We start from the raw sequence: 22020 nt of genomic DNA, 5'->3' as shown, positions 1-22020 counted from the left end.
AACTCAGAATTGACCAGGGGACGGGAAGGAAGTGCAGGCGCGCTCCCGTTGGCAGCCTTCCCTGGGCGTCAGGACGTCGCACCGACGTGTGCGCACGAAAATTAGGGGCGCGGCAGAACTGCGCTTGCGCTACGGAACGGAAGCGTCTCCAACTAGGACCGGGGTGGTGGGGCGGTGGTGGTGCTGGTATTGCTCTCGCGATAACAACGGCGAGATTTCCCGTGATAACTGGCGTCCCGCCGTCTTGTGTGAGGCTGCTTGGGCCGTGGCTGCCCCTGGAGGTCCGCGTCCCTGCTGCTCCGTCACGGCGTGGAGCGGAGACACGCCGCTGGAAGTTCCTCGTCCTCAGCCCTCTGAGTGGACGGGGGGCCCTCCCGCGGCCCGCATGCTCGCCAGTGGCGGGAGGTTGCCTCGCCAGCTCCCCCTCCCCTCAGGCGTTTATTTCGGGTCTGTGCTTCTGAGATTTTCTCCTGGAATCGCGGGGTCTGTCCAAGCTGGACCAAGGCTTGAGGTCACCCTTTTAAAATAAACGTAAGGCCCGGGGGCGAAAAGGGCCGCTACTGCCGGAGCTCAGTCGGTGGGTACTGGGCACGTCGCGGGGATCAGAAGGGCCTTAGTCCAGGACCAGGGAGGCAAAGAGGCCATCGCTAGGGATGGACCTGGGGGCTCCTCCCGCAGAGCCCCGGTGGCCACCTCAGGGTCCGGGTGGGCACTTCGGCTAGTTCCAGCACCTCCCCCTCGGCCAGCATGGTACTTTGCGGAAGCAACTTCCTGCGACACGGGGCCTAATCTTTGCTGGGTGCTCCGGCTGCAGCCGGGAAGCACAGGCCATCGGGGACGCAGCCAACGTTTGTGGTTCAGACAGGACGGACGAGTGCTTGGAACACCGGGGGCAAGTTCAGGCTGTCCTGCCACAGTCCGTCGTCCACCTTCCTGACAGCTAGGTGTGGGCTTGCCAGGAAACCCTGGCCTATGGGAATGGAGTGGAAGGAATGTGTGCCACTTGGGTGGTGCCTTGCAAAGTGTGGATGTGCCTTGCCCGAAAACTTCGCTGCTTTAGCACTGTGAGCTTTGGGGCTCTCTTCCAGGCTGATGGCCACTTTCAACCATCTCAGCAGAAGCCAGGAATACAGATGGGTTATCCAGGAGAGATGTAGAGAGAAACCTCTTGTCAGATGGAGTTAATTCCCATGACACACACAGGAGATCCCCAAGGTTGAACATTTCACACCAGCAGAACCACTGCCAGCTTGGATGGCAAGTGACAGAGGGTACAAAAGAGGGCTTTTAATCCCGGAAGATTCTAGGGGCAGGAAACAGGCTGATCAAAGTGTGCAGCCATGAACAGGTGCTACCCTTCATGGAAAGGAACCGATGGCTCCTGGGGAGGCAGCTCAGGCCCTAAAACCTAACACCGCTTGCCCCACTGGGTTCTGTAACCGGTTGAAACCAGTGAGGCCTTTTCCTTCCAGTCTCCTGTCCTGAAGGGCAGTGTGCTGTGTCTTTTCCCTGGGGCCTTATGCCTCCCACTCATCTTGGGGAGCAAATCACAAAGCTCGCCCCAGGCTGAATTGTACCCACCTCTCACCCATACCTAATTTAAGACAGAGACGGGGGCCTCTGTAGCCGACCAGACGTGTAACTTTGATGGGATGACACTTTTGGTGATGTTAGGATGAGATGGTGACAAGGTCCATCTGAGGCGGAAGTATGCCCTCCCTTCACGTACGTGTCCTGGTCCCCCAAGCCCAAGCCCTGGAAGTTAGCAGAGCCTCCTTGTAATCTGAATGGACCTTGGAGCCTTGTGTTCTCAGTGGAAAATAAAGATGACAGTATGAGACTAAAATAACACAGCTCTCCTGAGAGGACTGCATCTCACAGCTGTGTTGCAGGTTTCAGTCAACTTTGGGCTGCTTTGTTCCAGCCTAGAGTTAACCAGCAGAATACCAGAAACTCCCATGCTCATGAGGGAATGGTATTCTGTTGGGTCTAATAGAATTAACAGCCAAGAAAAGAGTAAAAATGAGTTATGGTAGAATCCTTGGGAAGGAGTATGATTGGAGCACCCCAAAATTTTAAGAAAAATATCAGTTACTAATAAGACTTTAATCCATTATACTTGTAGTGTTTCTGCTTCAAATTTCCAAAGCGAAACTGCATTTATAATCAAAGTTTAGGATGGGAACTAATTTTGAATCAAGGTCTAAATGCCCAAGAAAAGCTGATTTTCAAAATGCGGCTCAGGGTTAGACAAGAACGCGTTAAATGAAGTGTGACGCAGTGGGCGGTTCCAATGGGGCAGAGCCCAGCTGCTGCTGCTGTCCCGAGGGGCAGGGCCTATCCGGCCTCCTACAGCACCTCCTCCATCTGCCGGCTGACCAGCTCCACCCCACGACCCGCTGCCTCCGGGAGTCTGCAGTTAGTGGCCCAACACTCAAGCGTTTGATAACTGGCTCATCCCACCCCATTTCAGGGTTGCCAGACATTGAGAGGTGCTCCTCTCAGCAGCATGTAGTGTGGTGGCACTGCAGGAAGTTTGAAAACAAACAGGTACAACTGATTATTCGACCCTTTACCAATGATATCTCTTGTCACCCAATCACTATCGCAGTGATTCTGCAAGACAGCTTTTCTTCACTTTACAGATGAGCTCAGAACTACTGGCTGAGTTTCAAGTATGAGCCAACAACTGACCCCGAGCAGAGATTTCCGTGTGGTCCCCAGCCTACACGCTGCTACACAGCTTCAAACACGAGCAAGGCTCTGCTGCTAAAACCAGGAGAGTTTTGGAGATCCAGGTACTGAGATGGCTGGGGGAGGCGAGAACTGACTTAGCCAGGTGTTAGAAGTCACACACGAAACTCTCACGGTCGGTGACTGCCACCTCTGACCTCTGCTGTATCCAGCTTCCTGTTGCCAAATATTTCACCCAGAATATTAGTGAATAATAAGCAAATGGCCTCAGCTTGGACAAGTGTCACCTCATCTGCGTTTAAACAGACCACATCATTTGCAGAGTTTCACTTCCCCAAACTGAAAATACCACCTGCAAGCACTGAAACAAAGGTCCACCCCAGGCTCCCCGGTGGCTCAGTTGTAGAGTCCATCTCCCAATCGAGTGTGATTCCTGATCTGGGAAGATCCCTCACGCCTCGGAGCAACTAAGCCCGTGCACCCCAACCACTGAGCCTGTGCTCTAAAGCCCGGGAGCCAAAGCTACTGAAGCTCACGCACCCTAGAGCTGGTAACAGAAGCCCCTGCAATGAGCAGCCCGCACCCCACAGCTATGGAGTAGGCCTCCGCTCCACACAACCAGAAAAAGCCCACGCAGCAACGGAGGCCCAGCACAGCACCCCCGAAAGAAATGCCCATCCCTCTCATCAATCAGCTGGAAATCTTCTCTAGACCTTGACACACTCATCCGGCTCTCATCAATCCTTGGTTGGAAGGCTCCCTGAAGCTCCAGTCATCAAACAAGGCTGCCTCAGACATGGGAGTGCTGAAAAATCTGGGCCTAATGCACACACCTCTGTGGCCTGACCAGGAAGTACAGACGTAGTTCCCATCTCCAGACTGACAGCGCTTCTCTGGTGCCTCAGATGGTAAAGAATCTGCCCGCAATACAGGAGACCTGGGTTCATCTTGCTCCAGCAACTGTCTGACAGGGCGTGAGAGGGCAAGCTGACTGCAGCTGCGAAGCTGAAGGCGGTGGAGAGCTCGGCTGGGGAGCAAGGGCCGCGAGGCAGCGTGGAGAGAAGCGCAGGGAGCCCTGCTCCTTAAGGAAGCCAAGCTCGGTGAACTGGGGAAGGCCTACTGAGAAGCCGCTGAAGTTATTACCTCTGCCACCAAATTCTCTGCCCAACAGTGTTCTCCGGTGACCAGAGTGGTCAGGTTCCAGGCCAGGGTTCGTGGTTGATACTGCCAAGTACCTTCCATGGAAGACACGGCAGTGAACACAGCAGCAGCCCGACCAGCTGAAGGGCATGCACTTCGCTCACTGCAGCTGCCTCGGTCACCTCAGGCCTGTCTAGGGAGGTATGTTTTCACAAGCACAAGAGCAGAAACCCAAATGTGAAAACACGACATTTGTGATGTTGAAGACACCACTGTGACCCTCACATATGTTACCAGCCTGCTCAGGGGACAGGTCTGACACCACAGCTTGTGACCAAAACCTTTACCGAGATTACAAGCAGTCAAGTTCATTCCCAAGGTTAGTAGCGGAGGTGGAAATGAACAGATGGGAAGCTGTTACATTCAATGTAATTTCTTTCAATTCTAAGGCAAGTAACAAGGATAATTAAATGTACATGAACCTTTGTAAGTCAGAGCACAAGCTCTTGACTGAGTTGTTCTCAAATTATAACCACACCACTGGGGCCATGACCTTGCCTTCTTATCCTGGGAGTCACCGAGCATCTTACAAAATACTGCTCGGTACCCACCCTGAGAAGTCATGCCCAGTGCTAGCCTCTTTAATTCTAATAGAGGTGTTAACACCTACTCTATTAAACTGTTGTTAAAAATGTTTTAAACGGTTGCAGCAGTTACATGAGTCCAATAAACGTCAGAGAAGGCAACGGCACCCCACTCCAGTACTCTTGCCTAGAAAATCCCATGGATGGAGGAGCCTGGTAGGCTACAGTCCGTGGGGTCGCTAAGTTGAACACGACTGAGAGACTTTGCTTTCACTCTTCGCTTTCATGCATTGGAGAAGGAAACGGCAACCCACTCCAGGATCCCAGGGATGGGGGAGCCTGGTGGGCGGCCGTCTATGGGGTCACACAGAGTTGGACACAACTGAAGTGACTTAGCAATAAACAACATGCTCAAAATCTTTTGGACAACTAGAATTTCTACCAGGTTTAAAAAAATGACAGAGTTAAGTTTAACAAGGATGGACACGACCAGTACTGATACATAATTAAGGGAAACAGATTCCAGAACAGGGAACAGACGGTACAGGTACACGCTACTGACTTCTCTGACAGCCCGAATTTAAGACTTTGCCTCTGCCACTTAAGAGTAGACAACAATGTCTCATTAGAAGCCTCACCTACTGACCGTGGAACTGCTTTCAAGTCAAGGACAGCCTGTTCCATGAATAATTTAACATATAAAATAGTCAAAATAACTCAAACACAACAGCTACCAACATCCCAGACAAAATCTTTCAAGGCACTGTTTTCCCTACAACCGCAACAGAAATTTGACTATTTCTATCTAAAAAAAAAAATCAACTCTTCCTAAGTGGATGACACTCTTATTTACCAGAATCTTCAAAACCCTCAAGGGCACTGTACCACTTAGTACAACCTGGTTTTGTTGAACCAGGGAGCGACGTCTTCATCTTTCCCACTGTACATAAAGAACAGGAAGATAGATTACTGACTTTTCAAGGGAAACGCTTGTCATTTCAATGCAAGAAGTCAAGTTCTCTATCAGCAGTAAAACTGATGAAATGCAACATCACTGTTTCGTACCTGTGCCAGAAAACTAAAATTATCATGATCTCAAACATACTTAATATCTGAGATACAACACTGGCTTCATAAAAATATCAAAGGGACTTCGCTGGCTGTCCCAGGTTAAAGACCGCAAGCTTCCAGGCCAGAGACACATGGAAGTAAGATCCCATGTCGTGCGACTCAGCCAAAAAGAATGCAACCCAACCACACAAGCAAAACAAAACTGTAAGCTTGCACACTCATAAGGAAATGCACTGGCGCTGGGGTTTCACCTTCTCGCTGCTCTGGTGACCACAGCGCTGCGTGACCACCACCACACACTGACTGGATCACACGCAGCGTGCCGCACACACAGCACACGCGAGGTGAGGAAGCCGCCCGGCAGGATGAAGGGGCCAACGAACCACCCTGGGAAGCTCGGGGCGCCAGCTACGGGGCAGGGCAGGGGCGTTCAGAGCCCGTAGAGAGGAAGGGTACTTGAGGTTCCAGGCAGCTGCACATTCTTCAAGCAACTTAAGCTTCTAGGAACTCATGTATAGTGAGTTCGTTAAATGACTTCTAAGGTCCATGTCAACTCTAGATCAGACCCTAAGAGAAAACACAAGGAAGCCAACGTTTCAGAGCCCGGTGAGTCCAGGAAAATCTGAAATGCTGTGACTGTAACGGTGGGGCTTCCCGGTGGGCCAGCACGTTAGGCCTTCCTTCCAGTGCCAGGGGCGCAGGTTCATCCCCAGCCCAGGAGCCAAGATCCCACACACCTTGAGGCCAAAAAATCATAAAACAACTTCAATATAGTAACAAATTCAATGAAGACTTTAAAGAGAGTCCACATTAAAAAAAAAAAAAACTGTAACAAAGACCATCCATGGTGTCAGAACTGTTCCCAGTCAACGTGGAACTAAAGGCCATCATTATAATGGACGAGAAGACTTAAACTATGTCCTTGCAGAGCTGACAGAGCTTCTGAAGCTTTTTCACAGCTACATTTCCTTACAGAAGACGAGACTGAGTTAGTACAAAAAGAAAACTCCAAACTGTCAGCTTCCGGTCCTCGGCTCCCCTTTAATATGGCATTTTGCACTATATACATTAATGAAAAGTTGAAACAAACAAAAAGAACTTTAGTCAAACTCCCCTTCCTCCTCCAGCTTTATTGGATAGTTTAAAATTACATTTCTATTTTCTAGGACTTCAGTTGCTTTTTCCATCTGACTTTTAAAAACTGATTACAGCAAATGAAACACAGTTGTCTAAGTGATATAGTATACAAAAATAACATCTTGATTTCTGTGAAAATGCATTTCTCTGCAATTCCTGAATAGCTCCAAATTATGCTAACTCTGAGCATAGATGTTTACTCTGGGTTTTAGGGTTAGTCTTTGAACACGTGTTCTACACCGTTGCCATCACCATCTATTTGCCCAGCATCAACGCTGCGGTGAGGCCGTTCCTGCTCAGGCTTTCATCCCGAGTGCTCGCGCACAGCCGTTAACACGCGTGTTTGTCTTTTTGTTTACTCCCACTCAGCTGTATGTTCTATGTAGGGCCTGGTACAGATGTCACTTGATGTTATTTAATAGCTACTGAGGTCAGACAATCCAAGGCAGTCATTATGCTAAAATTAAAGTTATTTATGGAAGCTCACAGACACTTCCAGGATCGGTTTTACCTCCTACATGGGAACATATTCGAGAAACCCAGAACGGGCTTCCTGGTCTGACTCAACTCTTCCCATTCATCAATCCCTATTCACCAGTGGCGCGGAAAGGGGGTTCTTTAACAAAGCATTATACATTAACACCTCTACCAAACTAAACATAAACTTTTTTTTTTTGTAGTTAAATGCAGAAAGTCGATTTTTTTTCCACCCCTTTCCTCCTTTTACACGGCAAGTAAAGCTCACTGGCCTGGGAGTAGCCTCTGTCTGCCAACCTTTGGCCAGTGAAGAGGATTCAGAGAAAATAATACAACCATCAATCAGAAAAGGAGGGGCGACAAAGGAAAGCGATTAAGCTGTGGCCTCGATCGTGCATTCCCGTGCAAGGTGCCCTGACTCGCCACAGCGGTAACAGTTGACTTCACTCGTCTTGCTGCAGTTGATGGCGACGTGACCAGTTTCGCCACACCTAGGAGAGGAAATTAAGACAGCTTTCACAAGAGCGCTCAGAGAACGTCAGAGTGTACTGAGGGATCAGTTACTGCAAAACAAAAGGCAATGCTGAGTGAGGTATATACTGTGTTCCTCACACGGTGAGTCTTATTAAACCCCTCAATCAAGACCAAGGAGGAGGAACCCGACAGCACAGCTACTCAACTGAGCAGTCCACAGCGTAAAATCAGAAATCTTGCCACAGGAGATCATCCAACATCACCACCAAACACTGGCCAATATGGTTTATCTTTACACAAATGAACCCCTAAGATTTCACAAGTATGTACATATCAAACTTATGAAATTGCATGCTTTAACATGTACAACATTGTGTCACATTCACAAGCAGAGACGTCTGATTTCATGACAAAAGATTTGTGTATGAATTACACATACAAAACATACACTTTGTCGTTTTCTACAAAGTCTCTGAAGGTGCCAAGTTATCACAGCCTAACATTCTTTCCCACACAGGAACCCCTCGTGCGGTCAGGGCCACGTGGGGGCCGAAGCGCCCCCAGGGCCTCCCCCGGATGGCCAGCGCAGGCGCGCGCAGCCCCCGAGCTCACCTGTAGCACTTGACTTTGGTGCAGTCTTTCTGGATGTGCCCGAACTCGCCGCAGGAGTAGCACTTCTGCTCGTCGGCGTGGTCGCAGTCGCGGGCCAGGTGGCCGGGCTTGCCGCAGTTGTAGCAGCACTGCTCCCGCTCCCGCTTGGGCTCCTTGCAGTCCTTGGCGATGTGGCCGCCTCGGCCACAGTTATAGCAGGCTTCAGCAGTAGGGAAGGGCAGAGCCAGACTGTAACACTTCACAGGCAGCGCCAGGCTCCGCGCCGCACCCCGGGGGGAGCTACCGCCAGCACGCTCCCCTGGCCCGGCTCTCCAAGGCGGGAGAGGAAGGGTTAAACACTTACCATCCTCCTGAAGGTCACAGTCCTTGGCAAGGTGACCAGACTCACCACAGCGATAACAGATGTCTGGAAGAGACGAGGAGACAAACTGGAAACCTATTTTGGACAGAGACAAAGCATGCGTGGCTAATTAGCCCAGTCTTGATACTCATGAATACTGAAGTACTTTAGAATTCTTTATTCGACAAAAATACCTCTATCCGAGGTAAAACCACCTCTGCCACGGCTTCTCATTCCACGACCGCGGCCTCCACCAGTGGGGCACTCCCGGGCCCAGTGGCCAGACCGTCCGCACTTGAAGCACTCGTTGCTGCTCATGGCTGCAGTCAGATCTTCAAAACATGAGAAACGACATCATGAAGCCACTCAACAGCACTTATGGCTTTTATTCCTTGTTCAGCGTATTTCTGGATAGTTATTCTTGAGGAACAAAACCAACCAATATACTGCTTAGAAAAACAGTCAGATAACTACACACTTAGGCATTATGATTATGAAATATATTAAAAATGAAACAAAAACACTTTGCATAATTGTTACGATTGTGCACATGCGTTAACCCAGTTACTAAGGGGACTTACAGGGTGAGTGTAAATGAATATCCGTCATTAGAGATAAAACTTGATGGTGGGCAACTGAAAGTCACATACTGGTTATAAACCTGGAGTGACCCCGTGGATCTGCAGCATCGATTGAGAGCAGAGGTAAAAACCCCCTGAGCACCAGAGCACCCCACACGGCGCCTGATGACACCGCAGCCCTGCCTGCCTGCCTGCCTGCCGACTGATCGAGCACTCGAGGGCAGACGTGCTCGAGAGGCGCAGCAAATGCTGGCTCGAGAGGCGCAGTTTGTTAAAAACAGTAGAGAAACACCAAAGTCAAGTCCTGGTAGCACTGGGGCCATTCCCCCTCTTCTAGATTCTCCCATTTCCAAATTTTCTTCTGCAATTTTACATCTAAAACAAGGTTACTTGGAATTTCACAGTAGACTCCTTTATTGGGTATTGTTTCAAAATAAAAGTGAAACTCCAACTAAAGCAAATGCATTTTATACTTCTTACGTAACAACCTAAAAATAAGCAGGGGCTATTCCTAGAAAAGAATGGAAAAGAACAGAATGGAACGTTGCAGGGCCAACTCCCATTAAGCTGGCCTTTAGAAACTAGCTAAAAACAGTGTGACCTTTCCCTCCCCACATCTCCCTGTATCTAACATGCTTTGCGCTTAATTCCAGTGTCAGATGGTGCACAAAGCTTTTAACTTGACAGAGCAAAACCTAGTGACTAAAATTATGCTCGAGTTTAGTTTCAAAAGTCTGCACTGTCAAACATCCAGAAGACTCATACCTGTCCCATGCGTCTGAAATCAGAGCCGGGATAAATCTTCAGAGGACACTGTCTGCCAACTCGCACACTCGCCCTGCACACTCATCCCCAACAGCGGGGGGACAGCACGCTTGAGCAGGGCGCCCACACTGCATGCTGTCCCAAGGTACATTTCCGCTCAGAAGAAACCAGTCCTTGACGATTAAAAAGGCATTTGGCAAAATTACATCTGCTTTCCTATATGGGTGCTGGCATTTTAAGTCAAGTAGAGGGCCGGTTTCCAGAGAAAACACTAGAGATTAAAAAGTGAGCAGCACATAAAACAATCACAGGAAAAGTGCTTATGGCACTTCGTCCTCCCCTCACTCCCACTTCCATTCTGCATCTTCTCTGGTTTGCTGAGGACCGATCTGAGTACAGACGGACTTCCCAGGTGGCCCAGTGCTAACAAACCCACCTGCTGATGCACGAGACGCAAGGGACACAGGTTCACGTCCTGGGTTGGGAAGATGCCCTGCAGTGGGAAATAGCAAGCCAGCCCAGCATTCTTGCCTCAGAGCGCCATGGACAGAGGAGGCGGTGGGCTACTCTCCACAGGGTCAGAGTCAGAGCCACTGAGCACGCACGCACACCTGAGCACTGTGACTCCTGGTCCCAAGGGTTCTTGCCTTTCACCAGGCAGGCCAGGCAATCTGACAGGCTCTGAGCATTTTATAACCTTTTATTTCCATGAGATATTTATCTTTCAGAAAAAGGACAACCCAGTATTCAACATGCATTTTCAAAGCCAAAGTAAATGAGAGTTCTGGGCAATCTCCCTTTTACACTGCTGCTTTAGCAAGACCTCTTGCTTACTTCATAATGGTGAAGCATAGGGGAGACCCATTGTAACGAATCATCACGTTTATCAGTGGAAGAATGTTAACAGTGAAAATGTTAGGGTTACTTCCAGCCTACAGATAATAGGTAAAAAATTTAGCTTCCTAAGAAGTGCTTAACCCATGTGTGGATTTTTCATAAACTGTTTCTTCCTCTTTGGCCAAGCCAATCTCAGTGAGCTATTCCATATTTTTACTTGAGAGCTCTTAGGTAATGACCATTAATCCACCTGACTGCCACTGTTTTAGAGGCACACTACCTACCCTAGGACACAGGCTGCTGTCCTAGGACTCACCTCACACACGAACATATTAAGTCTTTAGAGAGTTTCATGCCGTTCCTTAGGAAAACTAGAGGCAGTAAGGGAAGACAGCACTGTGAATTAATTCCGGCTCCACGATTCCCACTGCTCTTGGCTGGGAGTCTTGCTGCACTGTCTGCCCCCGCCTCTCGCACCTGTTCACAACGTTTTCCAACCTTCAAGGGCCAACTCAAATAAATGCCAGCTCTATAAAAGAACCTGAGCACATCACCAGCCTGGAACTCTCCTTTTTCCTGCTAAGACTCAGGGCACTGTGCCTGGTCTACTGTTTTCTTTTTATCATACTCCTTGAGGGTACAGACCAAGGCACCCACCTTTGAACGATACCCCACACAATCGCCCTTTTAGTAGCAGTCGTGTATCTCGGGATTTGAACTGCTGAGGGTTTTTTTTAGGGGGGGGAGGGGGGACCAATAGTCATTTGCTGAATGAAATAAACTTGTGTTTCTTGTATAGACCCAACCCAATCCAGTAATTACTGACAAAAAAAAAAAAAACACCACCTAAATTTTTGCAATCAGATGAGCTGCTGCACTATTCATTTCAAAGAATGATGCTGGAAATTCCCTGGTGGTCCAGCAGCTAGGACTCAGCACGTTCACTGCCAGGGCCCAGGTTCAATTCCCGGTCAAGAGACTAAGATCTCACAAGCAATGCAGTATGGCCAAAAAACAAAGACTAACAATGAATTTTACATCCTCATTAAGGACTGACTACAATCTAGATTCAGTATGCGTTTCAGATTGTCTCTTACAATCCCCACATGTAACTGAGAAATTTTCACCCCAGGTCACTAAGAAGTCAGTAGCCAAGCCAGGACCTCTGCTTGCCACCCAGACTCTTATTACTCCAAGAATTCAACAAGACCCCAGTAAAATTCTATGGAATGCTGCAGAACATACATATACTAATTTAAAAAGCAAATACTGTACTTTCACTGTCCCTTGGCAGTAAGAGAGCCTATTTTCCTTCTCGCTGCTACAATTACTGCTGCTACCTACCCCCATGTATTCTCACAATGGAAAAGGATTTGGGAACCACAGGGTTAACCACTTAACTACTCGCTGTGTTGCCTCAGGACACCTGACACCCCTCCTGTCCTGGTCTGTAGCCAGAATCCTTACCAGGTGCCTTGTGCTCAGCACATGCTCAACTAAACTTCTAAAGGCTGATGGCTGCTGCTCACAGTTCCTCTCCTCTCCACGCTTCCCCTGCTGAGGTTCAAGTGCAGACAGGCAGAACTCACTCTAAGGACTTCCCCAGCAGCCTGCTGGTCAGGATGCCGGGCTTTCACTGCCAGGGCCCGGTTCTTTCTCTGCTCGGGGATTTAGCCTACGAGCCTAGCAACACGGCCAATCTACAAAGCAGGCTTAGAGCAGGCCTAACTCTGCTTACACTCCAGTCTCCCGGCCTATAACGCCTCCTTCTTGAGAAGCAAAAGGGTCACTTCCAAATGAGCTCCCATTTCCCCAGGAAGCAGTATATTTCCCTTCAGCCACAGCGAACTGAATTTTTATGATACAAGTCACACTTAAGATGTGGCAGGCGCAGTCATAGTGCGACCTGAGAAGGGCCACGTGAGCTGAACTGGGAGGTCCGACTATTCCGATTCTGCATTCATCTAGGCTGTGAGGCTTCACTCCTGGAACTAGTACCGAAACACTAACAGTTACACAGAGCTGTCTTCACTAAGGTAAATCTACAGCATTTTTGATACTGACAACAAAGCCAGTAAACTGCTTTGATTAAACCTAACAGCACCTGGTCAGCACGAACAGTGAGTCCCAATGAGCAGAAGCCAGTAACAGTCCATAAACACATCTAAAATAAGCAGCAGCCCAGGGCGTCCGTGGCTGAGGAGCACGGGTGAGGCCGCTCTCCTCACACAGCCCTGCCGCTCCCTACCTGCGGTATCTCCACTCATCGTCCCCAAGCCCACAGAGGGCCCTCTGCCCTCAGAACGCACTCACCCATCATTACGCTCCACTAAGCCAGTTCCGAGCACCAACGTGGTACCCAAACACTTCAGTGTGAAGTAAAAATAAAGGAAGCAAGTGAAACTGTGTAGTACCTGCATTCTGCCCAGAAGAATGCAGAACCGAGAACAATACTAGGAGCAGTTCTGGCTTCTTATCCTGCATTTGCTGTGTGATCCTGTTACTTACACCCATTTCTGCGTATCTGTAAAGGTTTTAATTAGTAGCCAAATATCTACTATGAGTCAAGGATTAACATACATATTATTTATAACCCCTGCAACTTTGCAAGTTATGTATCCTTGTTCCCATTTCACTGATAAGGAAACTGAGGATCTGAGACTAAGTAACTTACCCAAAGCCACACAACTAGAACGTTCGAGTCAGGATTTCAAATGTGAGCTCCAAGTCCTCTGCAGAGGCTTTTGTTAGGATTAAGTGATAAAGTTCATGAAAATGCTATCAGAAAAGTATACCAAATTAGAGAACTCAAAATAAAATAGAACTGATACGTTTTTAAAAATCCACACCCATGAAAGAATTAGCCATCTTAGATTTTAACCTCCCTCAAAGCAGAATGTAGGAGTGGCTGCTGCTGCTGCTACTGCTAAGTTGCTTCAGTTGTGTCGGACTCTGTGCAACCCCATAGACGGCAGCCCACCAGGCTCCCCCGTCCTTGGGATTGATTCTCCAGGCAAGAATAGGAGTGGCAAAGACTGGCAAACCTGACCTCATCTGTAATTAACAAGCCACTCCAAGTGAACACCATACTGCATTTTCAGTCCCCTTTAATAGAGCCCACCCACTCACAATGTGAATGCTGGTGGCTACAATCTTTACTGAATTAGACCAGCATCTTTTTAACATGAAAATGGTGCACCCTTTGCTGGAATCTCTCAAGACCATGCCTTGACTGCAGTAGCATATGACACTGCCAGCATAGGAATTCTATTAAACCTGCCAATACAGAAAGGGTGCTCTCCACAGAGCAGGCCAGGAGGCCTTGGCACCAGTCTTTTGCTCTCCACTTACTGTCAGAAGGCTAGGAAAAGGAAAGAAGCCAACGATTTTTTAAAAAAGAAACTCATTCCTGCAGGCGCGGGAGGAGGGAAGCAGAATCTCTCTCATGGTCAAGCATTTAGATAAGAGACCAATCCCCTCAAGTAGTTAAAACTGTGGTTCTCTTGTCTTTAAGCTTTCCATGTAGATGCCACATACTTTAATTAAGATTTCAAGAAAAGTAAAAAGAATCCTCATCTATAGTACCTTAAAAAAGAGATTCTGCCTGTTCCAGATGTTCAAATCTAAGTGTCATAAATGTCCCTTAAACTGCACATTTAAAATGCCTAGTTTGTTGTCAACAGGGAAAGGACCGTGGACCTTTGGTTGCTAAGAAAAACTTAACCCAAGTTCTCTGTGACATATTAGGTAACTACATAAATATATACCTTGTTGTTGTTTTGTAATTGTTACCAAGAGTTACAACTTGGAAAAAACTTTAAGTTCTTTATTCAGCCCTTGGGAATATAATAAATTATCCCTTTTATATTCCAGTACACAGAGCTCCTCCTAAACAAGAATCAGGTTCAACAAACTAAAACAGCATCAAACTATGAACGTGGCACTTCGTAGGTATTTGATTAAGCCATGACCACATGAATTTTTAAGTATTTGAAAGTAATTGCTTTGCAGAGAGGGAAAAAGTCTTAGAGGTAGGAACAACCTCTTATTCATCTCTTTAAGACCCTCAAAACCCTACATTCAACTAATAGGGGTTGAGCAAAAGAATAAAAAGTTGTTAATTTAAATTAAGGTTAATTCACTGAGGCAGAAATTAACTAGTTTATGTTTCTCTCCAAAAGTGAGTCAAACAATAAAAAAGGGAAAAAATCTTTTCTTAAAAACTTGTCTTTTGGGGGTACAAAATAAGGACGAAAATCAATCCTCCTGAAAAGAAAAAAGTGGGGGGGGGGGGGAGGCAAGCTAATCCAGACTCTTGGCTTATTTACCTTATACTTTTCGTGGGTCCTCCTGAACAATGCCTGAAACATACTATCTGAAATCACAGATGCAAACCAAGCAAGGTTTCCTTTTCCTAGGACCCCCAGGACCAGATGCAGTCACTTCCTCTGGAAGTGTCCTGTGGCTGAGGCCATGTGGTTAACATGTGACAACAGGCACAAGCCTTATCCATAATAAAATCAACACCCGAACCCAAATGTGGGCCATTAAACCTTTACTAAAATAGGTTTTCACGTTTGGAAAAACCAAACGGAGGCTGGTTAACTCATCTTCTCGCCTCGTTTTTAAATTGCATTCATCTACCCGGGAGATGATGCAAAGGTTACTGCCGCTGCCATGATTTTGGAAGTTTGGCCGATTCATGTGTTTTGCCGATAATGGGGTTTTTTCTAGAGGCCTGTAGAACTTAAAGTAATGCTGACTCAAGGAAAACGAACCTTATCTGCCCTTTCCCGAAGTGCAACCTAAGACCAGTAACTTAGCACGTCCATGACGAGAAAAATCCAAGAATCCTGAAGCTGCTGTGGAGCACCGAGACCGAGACCCGGAGCCGCACGGGCTTTCCAGCGGGGCGTCCCCCGCCCTGAGCGGACAGCTCCTCCAAGGCCCCCTCCTGGCCCGAAGAGCCCTTTGGCACGTGGCCCGCGAGGCCCGGCCCCGGCCCCCCGCCGCCCCGCGCCCTCCTCACACGGCCCCCTCCCCGCACCTTCCCGCCAAGCTACCCCCGCCCCGCGGCCCGGAGCCCCCGCCTCAGTCCCAAGGACGCGCGGCCTCGTACGCCGCGAGGCTGCGGCCCGGGCGCGGCCGGGTCCCGGAGGCCCCAGCGAGGCGGCCCCGCGTCCCGGGCGGCGGGCAGAGCGCGGGGGCAGCCGGCCGTGGAGCGCAGGCCGGGCACGGGCCGCGGCGGCCTGCTTCCCGCCTGACGCAGCAACGGAGCAGGCCGGAGCGCGGCCGCCATCGCCGCCGCCCGGGCCCGGCCCTCCGCCCGCGGCCCCCCCCGCTCCCCGCGCCGCGGTCCCCGGCCCGCTCGCGGCCTCACCTTCCGCGTCGCAGGGGCCCGCAGCCGCCGAGACTCAAGCGCAGACCGGGAGGGCAGCTCGTGAAGCGGCGGCTGTTTATTTTCAGGGACCCTGCCTGCGCCACACGCGGGTCTGCACACGGCCCCGCACACGCCGCTGCGCACGGCTCGCCGCCGCCTCGCCCACGCGGCCAATCAGCGTGCGGCGCTCGGCCGTCCAATCAGGGCCGCCCGCAAGGCGGGCCGCCGCGCCCGACGCGGCGCTGGGGGCGGGGCTCTCCCCGCCGCGCGCGGCCCTTCCCGTCGGGCCTTGCGCGCGGCCTTCCCGCCTCGAGGCCGGGCCCGGCCCTGTGAGGGCGGTCGGAGTTCCGGCTCGACGACCCTCCTGGCGGCGGTGGCCAGGGGCTCCGGGAGCGGCCTTCTGTGCTCGTGGGGTCCGGAGGCCTCCTCCCGGGGGCGGGCTCAGCGCCGCCGGAGCCGGGCCCCGCTTCCGGGGCCTCTCGGCTAGGGGGAGCCGGGCTGCCGGTCCCGCCTCACAGCCCCTCCGGGATAAACGTCCCGCCCCGGGGAGCGGGTGCGAGGGAGGCACCGCCGCCCCAACACCCCTTGTCATCCGGGGAGCACGTGACGGCCCCTGCGGCCGGAGGGCCACTGGGCCCGGGGTGTCACCGTCCCTGCAGGCCTTCAGGTTTTCTCCAAGAGACACTGTGAATGTAGCGCAGACACGCTGTCACGGTGAAATCAAGTGAAACTGTTCGATGTAAACTAAACAGCTACAGACCTTGGTGTCTCATTTTGGAAAGGCTTTCATTAAAAACATGAGGAGAAAAATTTGGAAGAGTTCCCAGTCTCTTGAAGCCTGAAAAGGCCCTAAAATGACCACAGCCTGAGGTCTGGAGGTCTGCCTGCGGCCCGGGTTGGCCGTTACAGCCGGGAGTGTACTTTTCATTCTTTTAATGACTGTCTTTGGAAAGTGAGCGCTTGTGTCTATTCAGATGTTAAATTGGGGTGACCAGTCCTTGTTTGCAAGATAGTTCCATCCGCAGGTGACGAGAGACTTGAGCTATTCATTTGCCCCCAGTTGCGCCTCATTGAATCCTAGCATCACGGCTCTAAGGCTTCTTACAGCACGTGGTGAGGAGGTAGAGCAACAGTGTGGTGAAGAGCTCGGGTGTTGAGAGGCTTAAACCTGGTTCCAATCGATCACTGCAAAGCACTTAGCAGAGCTGGGAGCAATTATTGGAGTGGATGGACTACTTTAAGGATCCACGATTTTAACTTGTGTTAATCAAGACAAAGTTAAAATATTTTAAAATTCACTGAAAATGTCCAATGTCTAGTAACGATTGAACTGCCTAGCACTTTCTGCCTGAGTTACCCATAATGCAATGGTACTTTGTGCTTACATAGTTTTATTACCAAGCAGCTTGCACAGCTTCGTAGTCTCCCCTCCCTAATTGATTACTCTTTATAATATCTTGAGGTAAGTTGTAGTGTGGAAACCTAGTGACACTTAGCTAGTGATTTCCTAAGGCCTAACAGTGAGTCAGCGTAACACAGGAGGCTTGTGTAGGAATCCAGCCTGGGTGCCTCCATGCCACACTAGGAGATGAGTTAAAATTGTCACAGGAACCAGAAATTAGTATTTTCTGACTCGATTTTGGTTTACCATTCCAACCAAAGTGCTGCATAAAATATTCATTACACAAGGACCGAATGTTCCTAATTTTTTTTTTTAAAGGTGGGTGTGAAATAAAGATACTGGACATAATGTTCTTCTACACATTTTAGAAGACTTGAGGAGAGGAGACATCACGTGGCCTTTGCTCTTTGGCTCTGGGAGGAGCAGCTAATGGCTCTTTTCTACCTGGCATCCAGCTTTCTGTAATGATGATTTTTAATACAGCCAGTCTGATCATAAGTCATTCTGACTGTTGCCGAGAAGGTCTGGGATGAAGTGAGTATTGCATGGATATGCCCTTGGGTACAGCTGTTCATTAGTGATGTTTGAAAACAAAGGAAAGAAAAGGCTACCCCACTTAAAAGATAAACTGCCACCTGTACTTGAAGAGTTTTCTGTATTTCCCTTCCCTGGAAATCTGCTTTATCCCCTCCTGCCCTCCCATGTCCAGTCTTCCCCAAGGTATTGTGCTCATCTCTGCAGGGGTTACACAGGTCAGTTAAGACAGACCGTGCCCTTGAAGATCTTGCAGGATGACAAGGGCCAAAAGAAAGTATTAAGTGTCCTCAGAGAGGACCAGCTAAGATGCTGTGATTCAGCATGATTCAGGGTTCCTTCAAACGAATGCCAGTAGAGCAGCAATAACTGCCAACTGCTCATTTCCGCCTAAAATGCCCAACTGCCCCTAGCACAAGCCCTAGACCCTGTGGTTAAATGGAGATGATACTGTGTCTGTCCTGCTCAACCCTTCCACGTCTTGTTTTCCCTGCCAACAGGGAAACGGTCTTTGACTTTACTTGAAGTATGCAGCTAAGGTTGAGGAGAATGAATTGTTCCACCTCTCAGCTTTTGATCCTGAAATAGGAGTTAGTTATACAGTACTAATCATACCTAATAGTTAACATAGAGAGTTCTATAACGTGTGGATGCTTGCTAAGTCACTTCACTCATGTCCAGACTCTTTGCGACCCTATGGACTGTGGCCCACCAGACTCCTCTATCCATGGAATTCTCCAGGCAAGAATACCGGAGTGGGGTTGCCATGCCTTCCTCAAGGGGATCTTCCCAACCCAGGTATCAAACACATGTCTCTTATGTCTCCTGCATTGGCAGGCAGGTAATTTATCACTCATGCCCCTTGAGAAGCCCCTGTTATAGCAACAGTGCCTGGCATAAAGTAATTCCTTATAAAGTATTATTAATCAGTATTGTTATTATCATTATTTATTGATTACTTACTCTATGCCAGGCATTGTTTATAACCTCTATAATTTTTCACAAAACCCCCTGGAGGTAAGTACTTTTATTATCCCTATGGGGAAATTAGTCCAGAGAATATAATCTGAGCAAGGGCACAGAGCAAATAAATAACTGGGCTGCCTCCAAACAGAGGCAGCCGGAGTGCTTCACACAAAGCTCCTGGCCTCCACAGTTACTGAGACCTAATCCTACAATTTCCCATCGACTTCTTAAAGTGACAGAGCAGGGAAGGACAGCTGATGACAAGGAAAATACGAAATGCTGACTAATAGTTTAGTGAGCTTTCCATTGGTTGGCTTCCTCCTCTGTGACCTTAGCAATGACACAATCTCTACTTCTGCAAAGTAACTGGTAAAAGAAAAACTTTATTTGCAAATAAGTTTTAAAAGTTTCAAAATAAAACCTCCATTGTTTTTTTTTTCTTCCTAAAAGAAAAGTAGATGCAGTCACTTAAAGTAATTTCATATCAATAAAGGACAGAAATGGTATGGACCTAACAGAAGCAGAAGACATTAAGAAGAGGTGGCAAAAATACACAGAAGAACTATACATAAAATATATCAATGACTCAGATAACCTCGATGGTGTGATCACTCACCTAGAACCAGACATCTTAGAGTGTGAAATCAAGTGAAGTGGGCCTTAGGAAGCATCACGACAAACAAAGCTAGTGGAGGTGTTCCAGCTGAGCTATTTAAAATCCTAAATTCCAGCTGAGCTATTTCAAATCCTAAAAGATAACGCTGTTAAAACGCTGCACTCAATATGCGAGCAAATGTGGAAAACTCAGCCATGGCCACAGAGAAAAATATCAATAACCTCAGATACGCAGATGACACCACCCTTATGGCAGAAAGCAAAGAAGAGCTGAAGAGCCTCTTGATGAAAGTGAAAGAGGAGAGTGAAAAAGCTGGTTTAAAACTCAACATTCCAAAAACAAAGATCATGGCATCCGGTCCCATCACTTCATGGCAAATAGATGGGGAAACAGTGGAAACAGTGACAGACTTTATTTTGGGGGCTCCAAAATCACTGCAGATGGTGACTGCAGCCATGATATCAAAAGATGCTTGCTCCTTGGAAGAAAAGCTATGACCAACCTAGACAGCATATTAAAAAGCAGAGATGTTACTTTGTCGACAAAGGTCTGTCTGGTCAAAGCTGTGGTTTCCCAGTAGTCATTATGGATATGAGAGTTGGACTATAAAGAAAGCTGAGCATCTAAGAATTGATGCTTTAGAACTGTGGTGTTGGAGAAGACTCTTGAAAGTCCCTTGGACTGCAAGAAGATCAAACCAGTCAGTCCTAAAGGAAATCAGTCCTGAATATTCATTGGAAGGACTGATGCTGAAGCTGAAACTCCATTACTTTGGCCTCCTAATGCAAAGAACTGACTCATTAGAAAAGACCCTGATGCTGGGCAAGATTGAAAGCAGGAGGAGAAGGGGATGACAGAGGATGAGATGGTTGGATGGCATCACCGACTCAATGGACATGGGTTTGGGTAAGCTCTTGGGAGCTGGTGATGGACAGGGAGGCCTGGCATGCTGCAGTCCACGGAGTCACAGAGAGTCGGACATGACTAAGCGACTGAACTGAATTTCGCATCAAGCATCTACATTGTTTAGTTAAACTTTGAAATAGGGAATGAATAGCAAGACAATGGTGTGTTTCAAGTGCTTCCAAGGAGGGTTTTACAGGACGTCTTCAGTTGTGTTTTGAGAGAGCGTTGTACAGCTTAACTCTGGGTCATGCGGTTCTCACAATCTTTAAAAATAATGCAAGTGACTTTTAAAGGGTAAATTTTAAAAGAACTACTATATAATTTGGAGAAGGAAATGGCAACCCACTCCAATATTCTTGCCTGGGAAATCCCATGGATGGAGGAGCCTGGTGGGCTACAGTCCATGAGGTCTCAAAGTATCAGAGATGACTGAAGTGACTTAGCACACACACACTAAATAATTGGCTAAATTAGGATAAAAGATCTAAAAGGACATTTAGCCTAATCTCAGAGTATATAGTCTAGTCTTCTCATTTTAAATTTAAATTGAAAGGAGACCAATAGAGTTGCACAGAGTTCCTGCAAGTATATTAATGATTTTTCAGTCATAAAAAAGACTAAAATAATGCCATTTGCAGCAACATGGATGTATCCACAGATTATCATATCAGTGAAGTCAGTCAGAAAGAGAAAGACAGATACCATATAATATCACTTATATGTAGAATCTAAAATATGACCTAAGTGAACTTATGTACAAAACAGACAGGCTCACGTTCAGAACAGACTTGTGGTTGCCAGGGGAGGGGTTGAGGGAGGCGGACTGGGAGTTTGGGATGGCGGATGCAGACCAGTGCAGGCAGAGTGGCCGACAGCAGGCCCTTCGGGCCGCCTGCACTGCCGGCGGGCTCTTCATGGCTGGGGCCACCAGGGAGGCCCCTGCGCAGCACAGACAGCCGCAGTCAGCATCCTGCGATGAGCCACGATGGACAGGAACACGAGAAGGAGTGCATGTGTGATGGGGTCACCGCCCCATACAGCCGGAGCTAACACAGCCTGGGGATCAGCTACACTTCCATAAAATACATTTTTAATGTGAAAAAAACTGATTAAAAATTTTTTTTGTGGTCATACCCACACCATGTAGGATTTTAGCTCCCAGACCAGGAATCATACCCAGGCCCGTTGCTTTGGAAGCATGGAGTTGTAACTACTGGACCACCAGTTCAGTTCAGTTCAGTTGCTCAGTCGTGTCCGACTCTTTGTGACCCCATGAATCGCAGCATGCCGGGCTTCCCCGTCCATCATCAACTCCCGGAGTTCACCCAGACTCACGTCCATCGAGTCAGTGATGCCATCCAGCCATCTCATCCTCTGTCATCCCCTTCTCCTCCTGCCCCCAGTCCCTCCCAGCATCAGGGTCTTTTCCAATGAGTCAACTCTTCGCATGAGGTGGCCAAAGTATTGGAGTTTCAGCTTTAGCATCAGTCCTTACAATGAACAC

General features: G+C 48.5%; 1 protein-coding gene and 1 long non-coding RNA gene across 5 annotated transcripts; one reads left to right on the top strand and one right to left on the bottom strand.

The window, feature by feature from the left end:
- Positions 1-45: 45 nt before the first annotated feature.
- LOC113880879 lies at positions 46-4535 on the top strand. The gene is made up of 2 exons (XR_003507859.1): positions 46-577; positions 2646-4535. It is a non-coding gene; the product is annotated as an uncharacterized LOC113880879 (long non-coding RNA).
- Positions 4536-6510: 1975 nt separating this feature from the next.
- CNBP (CCHC-type zinc finger nucleic acid binding protein) lies at positions 6511-16273 on the bottom strand. Of its 4 annotated transcripts, none has more exons than XM_027523505.1 (5): positions 16093-16273; positions 8724-8861; positions 8533-8625; positions 8190-8388; positions 6511-7594 (listed from the first exon to the last, which is right to left on the bottom strand). In XM_027523505.1, exons 2-5 carry the CDS (start codon positions 8845-8847, stop codon positions 7477-7479), a joined length of 534 nt encoding a protein of 177 aa, XP_027379306.1. In that variant the 5' UTR covers positions 8848-8861; positions 16093-16273; the 3' UTR covers positions 6511-7476. The 4 variants fall into 4 exon arrangements, with proteins under 4 accessions (XP_027379306.1, XP_027379308.1, XP_027379309.1 ...); XM_027523507.1 differs by having other exon boundaries at positions 8745-8861; positions 16093-16251; XM_027523508.1 differs by having other exon boundaries at positions 8745-8949; positions 16093-16204.
- Between the last annotated feature and the right edge of the window lie 5747 nt (positions 16274-22020).

The sequence above is a fragment of the Bos indicus x Bos taurus genome, chromosome 22 (assembly GCF_003369695.1).
Source record: "Bos indicus x Bos taurus breed Angus x Brahman F1 hybrid chromosome 22, Bos_hybrid_MaternalHap_v2.0, whole genome shotgun sequence".
Taxonomy (NCBI): domain Eukaryota; kingdom Metazoa; phylum Chordata; class Mammalia; order Artiodactyla; family Bovidae; genus Bos; species Bos indicus x Bos taurus.
This window is presented reverse-complemented; position numbering and strand designations above follow the sequence as displayed.

Excerpts from the sequence above, each read along its gene's own strand:
- CNBP (XM_027523505.1), bottom strand. The coding sequence starts at position 8,847 with ATGAGCAGCAACGAGTGCTTCAAGTGCGGACGGTCTGGCCACTGGGCC. Across the intron at positions 8,389-8,532 it reads CTGTGACCTTCAGGAGGATG|CCTGCTATAACTGTGGCCGA; the intron begins GTAAGTGTTTAA and ends CTACTGCTGAAG. Across the intron at positions 7,595-8,189 it reads ACCAAAGTCAAGTGCTACAG|GTGTGGCGAAACTGGTCACG; the intron begins GTGAGCTCGGGG and ends TTCCTCTCCTAG.